The sequence below is a fragment of the Mycteria americana genome, unplaced genomic scaffold, assembly GCF_035582795.1.
Source record: "Mycteria americana isolate JAX WOST 10 ecotype Jacksonville Zoo and Gardens unplaced genomic scaffold, USCA_MyAme_1.0 Scaffold_39, whole genome shotgun sequence".
In the NCBI taxonomy this organism is placed as follows: domain Eukaryota; kingdom Metazoa; phylum Chordata; class Aves; order Ciconiiformes; family Ciconiidae; genus Mycteria; species Mycteria americana.
Window position 1 is genome coordinate 1,623,842 of NW_027445626.1, and position 9,101 is coordinate 1,632,942.

Consider the following 9,101-nt stretch of genomic DNA (forward strand, 5'->3'; position numbering starts at 1 on the left):
CTGGTGTTGATGTAAGGCTCTCTGGGAAGAGTAGTTTCAGCTGCAGAGTCAGGCACTGATCTTGGGGGTCCTCCCATTCACATGTGTTTAAGGCAATGAGGTGTCCAGCTTTCCTCTAACCTGTGAAGCTCTGGGCAATGCAGTCTGGGAGGCTAGGAAATGAGCTGGGTTTCCCTTCACCAGATGCCATCATTAGCACACTTGGCTGTCTCCTTGGGGTGTCCTTCCAAACTGTCAGATGCCTCCCAGGATGCACAATGAGCCACGTGTGCCTTTGGCTAGAAATGGGGTGCTAAGTCCTTGAGAAAGGGGAAGACATTTAGTGGTTTGCAGTGGACACCTCTGCTCTCACCAGTGTCTGGTGACTCTTCAGGATAACGTGGGAGTGTGATCACCCTCCCTCTCAGAAACGTGCAAGCACTGGGCAGCTGGGAACAACACGGAGGGACAGACCAGCACCCCTCACTCTTCACTGAACCACCGGCAATCCTCTTGCCTTGTAGGACTCCCTCTGTTCTCCCTGAGTGCAGCAGAAATGCTGAGGGGTTCTGACATCCAAACACACTCCCCATGGGAGATGGAGGGGAGCTGTGAAAATAAAAATAACCTCTCCAACTGCCTTCTGCCATCCCCATTGCTTAGCACTGGCAGTGCAGATGCGGACAAGCTCTTCTGTTTTGGGAGCAGTTTCCTGTGACAAAGTCCAAAACTAGCACTGGCTTCTGCCCCCACCGTTCCCATGCACTCACTGCTGCAGAGCAGGGCTGACGCCTCGGCTGCCAGCGCACAAAGCCCCTGCTCCTCACCACACACTGAACCAGCACCAACCAGAGCTCCAGCCAGAGAGCTGAAGGAAGGTCTCCTAGAAAGACAAAAGGGTGGTGGGTGTGCAGCAGGGGAGGATTTATGAGAAATGGCTTTGATTTTGCTCTGAGAAGTCTCGCCTATTGTCTCACCACCTTTTCCTCCTTGGACAGGTCCCCATGCCCAGAGGCAGCAAATGTCCAGTGCCAGCTCCATCACTGAATTCCTCCTCCTGGCATTCACAGACAAACGGGAGCTGCAGCTCCTACACTTCTGGCTCTTCCTGGGCATCTACGTGGCTGCCCTCCTGGGCAATGGACTCATCATCACTGCTGTAGTCTGTAACCACCACTTCCACAGCCCCATGTACTTCTTCCTCCTCACCCTCTCCCTCCTCGACCTGGCCTCCATTTCTACCACTGTCCCCAAAGCCATGGCCAATTCCCTATGGGACACCAGGGCCATCTCCTACTCAGCATGTGCTGCCCAGGTCTATCTGTTTCTCTTTTTGATGTCAGCAGAGTTTTCTCTTCTCACCATCATGTCCAATGACCGCTATGTTGCATTTGCAAACCCCTGCACTACGGGACCCTCGTGGGGAGCAGAGCTTGTGTCCACATGGCAGCAGCTGCCTGGGGCAGTGGTTTCCTCTATGCTCTGCTGCACACTGCCAATACATTTTCAATACCTCTCTGCCAAGGCAATGCCCTAGACCAGTTCTTCTGTGAAATCCCCCAGATCCTCAAGCTTTCCTGCTCAGATGCTTACCTCCGGGAAGTTGGGCTTATTGTGGTTAGTCTCTTAGTAGCACTTGGCTGTTTTGTTTTCATTGTGCTGTCCTATGTGCAGATCTTCAGGGCTGTGCTGAGGATCCCCTCTGAGCAGGGACAGCACAAGGCCTTTTCCATGAGCCTCCCTCACCTGGCCATGGTCTCCCTCATTCTAAGCACTGCCATGGTTGCCTACCTGAAACCACCCTTTATCTCCTCCCTATCCCTCAATGTGGTGGTGGCAGTTCTGTATTCGGTGGTGCCTCCAGCAGTGAATCTCCTCATCTACAGCTTCAGAGACAAGGAGCTCAAGGATGCAGTTTGGAAACTGATGATGGGATGTTTTTTCTAAAGCAATAAACTGTCCTTTTTTGGAGCGTATCACTCATAATGGATGTCATTACAGGCTCAGCCTGTCTTCTGGAGGTTTTGGTGGTGGTGGTGGAGGGGTTTTTGCTCTGTTTTACATGTGATAATGTGCACAAAGAAATGTCTTTATTCATGCCATTTTTAATTCTGTATCTACCTTTGTAGTGTTACCAAGAGACTGTTGAAAAGACTTGAAATAAGAGCCATGTTCTCTGTGCTTTTTTAAAAAACTAAAGAACCCTGCAGCAACTTCTTCAGCTGAGATCCTTTTTCTGAGACTTTTTCTGGTGCTGCAGTGGCAGAGCCTGCATGCAGAGGTGGAGGGCAAAAGAGTCCTGGCCCAGCAGCACTGCCAGGGAGCACCAGCGCTTGCTCTTTCTGCAGCTGTTCTCTTTTACATTCCACACTCTCTTTCTGAGCCCCTGTGTGGAGGTAAGGAAGGCTTGCTCTTGCAGCTTGGTCACAGTCCTTTTGGGTGGCAGTCCTGTGATTGCACGCAGTGACAGGCAATGGGCACTTCCTTGGCAGAGCTGACCTCCATAACAGAGTTTCCATCACCCAAGGGGATCTCCTGATGGCAGTGCCTGAAAGCTGACTTTTTCTTCCAAAGCTTCTCTCAAGAACAAGCCCAGGGAAGTGCCCTCAAGAGGAAAACACGATTGAACAGCTAAATTGAGTATCCAGGGTGGGAGCATGCGGCAGTGTCCTTGCACAGCCAGACCTCCTGGGGGAGAGAGGCAGGACCAGCAGAACAGGCTCTGGTCTGTGCCCATGCTCACTGTACACCCCAGGGAAGCTGCCCCAAGGCAACCGTCCCAGACCAGCCCATAACAATCACCATTTCCAGCACCAGACTCTCAGCCCTGCTCATACAGGTTGTTTATCCCTCCACAGTGCAACACTGCATGACTAGCTCAGAAGTCCATGTTTGTGTTGTACAGATAGAAGATCATGGAGCAGATCCTCCTGGAAGACATCTCAAAACCTATGGAAGAGAGGGAGGTGATTAGAGGCAGCCAACAAGGCTTCACAAAGGGCAAATGTGCCCGGCTTATCTGGGGGCCTTCTACCATGGAGTAACTGCATCAGTGGACAAGGCAAGAGCTACGGATATCATCTACCTAGGCTTCTGTATGTCCTTTGATATGGTCCCGCACAACATTCTTGCTGCTATATTGGAAAGGCATGGGTTTGATGGATGGACTGTTAGATGGAGAAGGAAATGGCTAGCTGAGCACATGCAAACAGTGTCATGGTTTAGACCCAGCTGGCAACTAAACACCACACAGCTGCTCGCTCACTCCCCCCCCCCAGTGGGATGGGGGAGAGAATCGGAAGAACAAAAGTAAGAAAACTCATGGGTTCACATAGAACAGTTTAAGAATTGGAATAAAATAATAGTAATAATAACAATTAATTGTAATGAGAAGGAAAACAACAAGAGAGAGAGAGGAACAAAACATAAGGGACGAAAAAAAAGTGATACAACCGCTCACCACCCACCGACCAACACCAAGGCAGTCCCCGAGCAGTGACCGCTACCCCACGGCCAACTCCCCCCCAGTTTATATACTGGCCATGACGTTATATGGTATGGAATAGCCCTTTGGTCAGTTTGGATCAACTCTCCTGGCTGTGCCCCCTCCCAGTTTCTTGTGCACCTGGCAGAGCATGGGAAGCTGAAAAGTCCCTGACCAGTGTAAACACCGCTTAGCAACAGCCAAAACATCAGCATGTTATCAATAATATTCTCATAGTAAAATCGAAAACACAGCACTATACCAGCCACTAGGAAGAAAGTTGACTCTATCCCAGCCGAAACCAGGACATCCAGCTATACCACCTGACCTAACCTCACCTCACCCAGTCCATTTGACACACTGCAAGATCGAGTTACCTTTGGGATCATGCATTGTCACGATATAGCGCAAGCATTGGAACACTACAAAACAGAAGGAACTTAAGTCTCTCCACTCTGGTTATGCATGGAACCGAAGTATACTCAAGAGATGAAGGGAGTTGGAATGACTCTCTTTGGATGGCTAGACTTCAAGCCATTCCAGGACAGACAATACAGATCAGCTGCCAAGTAACTAATGGGTCCACTTACCACAGGCCGACTGAAATTAAAACAGTCTATACTGACTCTTCCAGACCAAAAAACTACAAGGCTGAATGTTACAAAATGACCAAACCAAATTCAGATTGCTGGTACAATCTTACCTTTACCAAACCCATAATTGTATACTGTCTTTGGGGGTAAAGAGGCACAGAATTACTATTTGAATTTGGGATTGATACAGCAACATCTGTGCCAGTTGCAAAGGATAAGGAACCTCTGCCCCCACAAATGTCTGAAAATGTATTGACTCGGCCTCCCATTAGGCTAACTCCTATCACCTTCAACACAGGCCTTTACATAATTAAAAATACAGGTCAGCAACAAGTGCTGTTTAATCCATCATACTCCCTCAAACAGGTGGAATTAGCAATGCAGACTAATCTCTCTGCAATTAAACCTACCTCTTCACCATACCTGAGTATATCTTACGCAGGATGGTCAGCATGGTTGCATAAACGGACTCTCATCTCTCCAAAACAACCAAAGAGAGATGTGACTGGTGTCTTAGGAACAGGACTGGGAGTCTTAAACAGCATAGATGCTGAAGTACTTGCTAAGAAATTAGCCACAGTAACCAATGACTTAAGTGCCCTGAAACACCCTTTACAATCTTCTCTTTCAGCTCTGGGAGCTAACCAATGGCTCTTATCGGATATATTGCCTCAGTGGGGAGAGGTAAATGAGAAGGACCACCAGTTGATTGTGGATGCACTTGGTGTGACCCAAACCAATGTTTCTTTCGCTCTTAGTTGTATCCAAGCTCAGCTGTGGATGCAATCTGTAGTAGCTGCAATTAAAGGTAATTTGGGATAATGCAACTGAATTTGAGAAAGAATTCCAATCCTGGTGGTATCCCGTTGATTTCACCTATGACCCTACTGACGGCAAAGCCACAGCTTTTGTCTTAACAATACGCAATGCTTCGGTGTACACCATATACCCAATCATTGCATTGGGGTTGAATCACAATGGAGCTATACTCTATCCATCAGAACACAGAGTATGGGCCCAACACAATGGGAACAAATGGCAAACTATTGACGTGAATGCGTGCCTTGTACGGGAACAACAAGGATTTATTTGCGAGATTAACACCCTCAAAGCCCAAGACATTTGTCTTGACACTGAACAAAATGTTTGTCATTTTGAAATACAACCAGATGAAGCCCCTGAAACTGGACTTGTATATATTGGGAAAGGACGCGTTTGCATGAGAACCTTTTGTGATTTTGTATTTGTAGATAACGTTACTGTAGATATAAGTAATCACTCAAATATTTGTGTTTGTAATTTTACCAAAATTATGGGATGTGACTTCAACTATTAGGCTCCTGTCACAACTCACCAACTGCTGCAGGCTAACTATACACTGTATCAAGACTTATTACCTGCCCCTATTGGAATGAACCTGACATTGGTGAGAAAACTACTGCAACACGATTGTCTCGTCCCACTCGGTGGGTTGCGAAAGGGGTGAATCTTTTTGATTCCCCGACTGTTTGAGTACCAACAAAAGCCGATCTCTGCTCGGCAGAGCCGCGTGGTCGGCAGAGTCACGACAATGACCCAGGGGAACAGGCTGGCCAGCAACTTTATTAACTGGTGAATTCCACAAACGGACAAACTTAACGACCTGACAAGTTTAACGAACGAACAAAGGCGATTTGGCAAAGGAGCTATTTTCCAGGCTTCCCGATCCCAAACTTGCATATATATATTGGAAAAGCAGAGGAAAAGAGAAGAGAAGCAAGAAAAGGAAAGAAGAAGAGAGGAGAAAAGAGAAAGAAAAAGTATCACCACCCTTGGATCCCGCGATGACGATGACAGACGTGGCAATCCTCCAGTGGTGGGCGTGTGCGCGCTTCCCTGGGGGGGGCCAAGCCTTCTATTGGCTAATGCCCGCCTCCAGGTATGCCCCTTCAGGACTTACATGGTTCTTGTTCTAGAAAGTTCTCAATCTTCTGCGCAGGCGCTGGGGGAGGGGGGTGGTCGTGAGGGGTCTTTGGGGCTGTTGCAAGCCCCTTCCTCAGATAAACTCTGTGTGACCGCTGGCCATACATGGTCAGGTTTGGCAGAACCTGGAACCGCGCATCCTCCAACGCGCTCTCCACGTCCCGCTCTTGCTCTCCCCCACCCCGTGCTCACCGACCTGCCGTCGCCATGCAAATAGTGCCTCAAGTTGCCACAATGTTTGAGACATTAACTCTTTTAGTCTCTCACAACGATGACCTGAATCAACTGCTGGAACGCATCCGGAATAATGGACATAAGACATTAGTCACCGTCCACCATGATGTGGAAGAGATATATTGCATCTTAGAAGGAGTGAAGCACGATGGAGGACTCTATTGGTGGGACACTTTGCTAGGATGGTCGCCAACCACAACTGGAATTCTCAATAAGATGCTTCATCCAGTTGTTGTTCTGCTAGTGCTCACTGTGTTATGCTTCATTCTAACCGTCGGGCTGTATGTTAGACTTTGGACTATGGCGAAGCATTTGTCTCATCAAATATCCCCACAAGACGTATACGTACTCAATAATCCTCACCATGGGAATGTATATGACACACCCGAGGCATTCCAAATATTGTGAAGCTTGAGCGACTACAGTCACGGGGTGGATTATGTGGGATAATTGCTGGAGGTGACTTAGAAATTAAACTTATATTCACACTTTTAGGTAAGGTACACTCCACTTGTCTGTGTTATTGCTGTTGTTATCCTGTTCTTGCTGTCAGGCTCTCCGGGGATGGGCGTTTCAGCTGCAGAGTCACACACTGATCTTGTGGGTCCTTTTGTGCAGGTGTGTCCATGGGAACAAGTGTCCCAGCTTTCCTCTCATCTGTGAGGCTGTGGGCAATGCAGCCTGTGGGGCTGGGGAATGAGCTGGTTTTCCCTTAGTGACATACCATCATGAAAAATCTTACGGATCTCCTTTTGGTATCTTCCCCATGCTGTGAGCTGCCCTCAAGAATGCAAATCTGTCCCATACCATCCCATAAGCACAGTGCTGCTATGACCAAGGAAATGCTGTTGGGTTGGTGAAATGAGCCATGTGTGTCCTTGGCTAGAAGTGGGTTGCTGAGATGTTGAGAAAGGGTGAGTCATTTAGCAGTCTGCAGTGGATCCCTCTGCTCTCAGCAGTGTCTGCTGGCTTTTCACGCAAACAGAGCAGTGTGATCGCCCTCAGTCTCAGAAAGGTGCAAGCCCAAGGCATCTCGGTCTGAAGGACAGACCAGGTCCCCTCACTCTGCTCTAATCCAATGGCAATCCTCTTGCCTTGCAGGATTCCCTCAGTTCTCCCTGAGGGCAACAGAAATACTAGGACATCCCACTACAATCCTCAAATCAGATGGGGGGAATAATATAAAATTTTCCCCCAAATTTTTAAAAAAACCCAAACAACACAACAACTTTCAGTCTGCTTTCTGCAATCTTCATTCCTTAGCACTGGGATTCAGATGTTGACAAGCCCTTCTGTTATGGGTGGATTCATCTGACAAAGTTGAACACCAGGACTGGCCGCTGCTTCCACCATTCCCATGAACTCACTGCTGAAGAGCAGGGCTGACACCTCAGCAGCCAGTGGCCAGAGGCCCAGCTCCTCACGCCACATTCAACCAGCACCAAACCAGAGCTTCAGCCATGGAGCTGAAGGAAGGTGTCCTAGGAAAGGGAAATGGAGGGGTGAGGTCTGTAGCAAGGGGAGGGTCTTCAGGAAATGGCTTTGGTTTTGCTCAGAAAAGTCTCCCCTAACTTGTGAATGACTTTTCCTCTTTGCACGGGTCCCCATGCCTGGAGGCAGCAAACGTCCAATAGCAGCTCTATCACCGAGTTCCTTCTCCTGGCATTCATGGACACACGGGAGCTGCAGCTCTTGCACTTCTGGCTCTTCCTGGGCATCTACCTGGCTGCCCTCCTGGGCAATGGACTCATCATCACCGCTGTAGTCTGCAACCACCACCTCCACAGCCCCATGTACTTCTTCCTTCTCAACCTCTCTCTCCTCGACCTGGCCTCCATTTCCACCACTGTCCCCAAAGCCATGGCCAATTCCCTGTGGGACAGCAAGGCCATCTCCTACCTGGGATGTACTGCCCAGGTCTTTCTGTTTGTCTTTTTCATTTCAGCAGAGTTTTCTCTCCTCACCATCATGTCCTATGACCGCTATATGGCCATCTGCAAACCCCTGCACTATGGGACCCTCGTGGGCAGCAGAGCTTGTGTCCACATGGCAACAGCTGCCTGGGGCAGTGGTTTCCTCTATGCTGTGCTGCACACTGCCAATACATTTTCAATACCTCTCTGCCAAGGCAATGCCCTGGACCAGTTCTTCTGTGAAATCCCCCAGATCCTCAAGCTCTCCTGCTCAGATGCTTACCTCTGGGAAGTGTGGGTTATTGTGGTTAGTATATTTGTGGATTTTGTGTGTTTTTTTTTCATTGTGCTGTCCTATGTGCAGATCTTCAGGGCAGTGCTGAAGATCCCCTCTGAGCAGGGACGACACAAAGCCTTTTCCATGTGCCTCCCTCACCTGGCCGTGGTCTCTTTGTTTATTAGCACTGTCATGGTTGCCTACCTGAAGCCCCCCTCCATCTCCTCCCCATTGCTGGATATGGTGGTGGCAGTTCTGTACTCAGTAGTGCCTCCAGCTGTGAACCCCCTCATCTACAGCATGAGGAACCAGGAGGTTAAAGACACATTGAAGAAGCTGATTCAATCAGCTCTTTCTCAGCAGCAATAGCCTGCTCACGTCTCTTCAGAAGTGATTTCAAATTCATCTTGGGAACCTCCTGTGCTTTGGCCACTTTATCTGTGATGACCATGTTTGTCCATGTCTGCATCCACTCCACTTCCCCAGAGGCATGAACCCAGCCTGCCTGACCCAGAGGCCTGTTCACGTGTGTCTGGCACAATGGTACAGCTGGCTTCTCGTGTCGCACCTCTGTAATAAAAGGGGATTTCCTCATGGTGGTGTCTGGAGGTTGGGCTCTTCTTCCAAAGCTGAGCTCAGGCTGAAGAAATTGCCCCCAC

At 48.9% G+C, this 9,101-nt stretch overlaps 1 protein-coding gene across 1 annotated transcript; it reads left to right on the plus strand.

The window, feature by feature from the left end:
* Positions 1 to 1,731: 1,731 nt before the first annotated feature.
* On the plus strand, positions 1,732 to 8,811 carry LOC142403615 (olfactory receptor 14A16-like). The gene is made up of 2 exons (XM_075489854.1): positions 1,732 to 1,893; positions 7,873 to 8,811. Exons 1-2 carry the CDS (start codon positions 1,732 to 1,734, stop codon positions 8,809 to 8,811), a joined length of 1,101 nt encoding a protein of 366 aa, XP_075345969.1.
* The last annotated feature ends 290 nt before the right edge of the window (positions 8,812 to 9,101 follow it).